The 2,300-nt window shown below is 42.4% G+C and overlaps 1 protein-coding gene across 1 annotated transcript; it reads right to left on the bottom strand.

Annotated features, from left to right (window-relative positions):
- Nucleotides 1–304: 304 nt before the first annotated feature.
- KCNS2 (potassium voltage-gated channel modifier subfamily S member 2) lies at nt 305–2,231 on the bottom strand. Its single transcript, XM_085298086.1, has one exon. It carries the CDS (start codon nt 2,173–2,175, stop codon nt 718–720), a length of 1,458 nt encoding a protein of 485 aa, XP_085154212.1. The 5' UTR covers nt 2,176–2,231; the 3' UTR covers nt 305–717.
- Between the last annotated feature and the right edge of the window lie 69 nt (nt 2,232–2,300).

Genomic DNA, 2,300 nt, shown 5'->3' on the forward strand with positions numbered 1-2,300 from the left:
ATGAGCAGCAATCTTCTCCAAAATGCTCAGTGTGGACCTAATCTTGAAAACAGAGGTAGATCTATGCTTAAAAGCTTCTGAAAAATATTACCCTCTGTACCATTTCAAAAGAAGAACATCCTATTTCTAAGACATTTGCTCAACAGTAAGCAAATTACCACGAAATGTGAAGCTCGGAGGTGTTTATGGACATGTGATGATAAGAATTACCAGTCAGAAAGGTGGGGAAATACATTCCCACATTAGTGATTCACAGTTGTTTTCTAAAACTACTGCAGTGTCATATTTTAAAACACATTGGAAGTCCTACATCTGTCCTGAGATGGTCTCGAACTACTATAGATACCAGAATAGGTGACAGGTGGTTTGTTTGTTATTAGTTTCACAGCTGAGAACTTTTATTCCATGTGGGTAAGTTCTTTCCTTGTTCAAACAAGGATTTCTATGGCAAATGCACAAAGTAACAAATTATCACCATACYGCTGGCACTAACATGGTAACAGCTGCATGAAAAAGTCAGCATTTAGTACATAYGCAACAGGATGAAAATGTGCAAATTCTCGATTTGTAATACAAATTTCATTAGATTTTCAAGTGCAAAGTTAGTGCAGTGTCAGCAACACTATCCTCTAGGAAAAAAAAAAGATGACAAATAGGAAAACATTTATAAACATAGCTCTTGAAAGCTCTCATGCAAACTGCTGTCAAACTTGTACGCTAATGCAGTGAATCATTCAGGCTCAGTTCGCTGGGGGTACTCCTGCTCATATTGGTAAGACTGGCCATAAGGGATTTAACTTTATAGGCATAGTAGTCCCTTAAGTTGACTGATGGAACCTCTTTCATACCATCACCAAAATCACAGCTTCTCATGGCACTCTCTAACTGCTTCTGACGCCTATAGAAGTGAGAGAATTTATTGAAGATCAGTGTAATAGGAAGCACTACCACTAGGATACCAGCTAGGATGCATGCAGATGCCGTCAACTTGCCAGCAGTGCTCCCTGGCACCACATCTCCATAGCCAACTGTGGTCATGCTAACTGTAGCCCACCACCAACAAGCAGGGATGGTGGCTAACCCCTCGTTATCTTCTTTTTCAATGGTGTAAGCCACTACTGAAAAAATGGAGATGCCAACAGAGAGATAAAGCAAAAGAAGCCCTACCTCTCTGTAGCTATACTTTAAGGTGGCTCCAAGAGACCTGAGACCTGTTGAGTGTCTAGCAAGCTTTAAGATGCGGAAGATCCTCATGAGTCTCAGGACTTGTGCCACCCTACCTAAATTTGCTAAAGTTGGACTACTTTCCACCACCAAGTTGACAACTAGGGTAATATAAAATGGGAGGATAGACATGAGGTCAATCAGATTCAGGGCATGCTTGAAAAATTTKAAAAAGTCAGGAGCTACTGCAAATCTCGCCACCAGTTCAAAAGTGAACCATGCAATACCAAAATGTTCCACGATTTCAAACCGAGGGTCTTCCTCAGGGTTGCCATTGCTGTCCATAATCTGAAAGTCTGGGAGGCTGTTCAGGCACATGGTCACGATGGAGCCCAGCACCACTACTATTGAAAGGACACTGAAGATTCGACTTAAGACTGAGTAACCAGGGTTATCCAAAGCAAGCCAGAGCTGCCTCCTGACATTTCCAAAGGGTTGTCTGTCAAATTTAGAGGCATCATTGTAGAAAGCCAAAATCTCATCAAAAGATGATGTGGTACTTTCCTGGTCACTTTGTTCTTCCCATTTCTCTTGGTCTGGCTCCATTTTCCTCCCATGATAGCTGTAACTGCAGCACGAGTCTATAAAGAATTCATTGATTCCCCAGTATTCAATCTCTTGGCTGAAAGAAAACACACAGAGTTCACCCATCACATGGAGCTTGCCAGTGTTATAAAAATGTAACACGTAAGGGAAGAGCTCGGGGTTCCTGTCAAAGTAAAATTCATTCTTGGTGTCGTCGTAGTCGTCGCAGAGCTCCAGTATCGACTCCTTTGAATGGCAGCTCAGCAGTTTGCCCAGTCTGGTCTCGGGGAATCTCAATAACGTGTTGGATCTCATCTTTTTCTTAAAGCCGCCAACGTTGATGCTGATCTCATTGTCTTCAAAATTCGCTTCAGATAAAGCCTTCAGACTCTGCCCTGTCATAGTGAGCTCCTTCCAAAGGGGCATAGCGAATAAAAACCTGGGGTGCAATCGAACAGAAAAAAATCTGCAGAATGGGCAAATCTACAGCATGCTCAGCTATGGGCTCTTCCTTTCCTTCTTTCTTCCTTTCTTTCTTTCTCCCCCCCCCC

Source organism: Rhea americana, unplaced genomic scaffold (assembly GCF_003343005.1).
Source record: "Rhea americana isolate MKP2758 unplaced genomic scaffold, rheAme1 scaffold_0, whole genome shotgun sequence".
NCBI classification, from domain to species: domain Eukaryota; kingdom Metazoa; phylum Chordata; class Aves; order Rheiformes; family Rheidae; genus Rhea; species Rhea americana.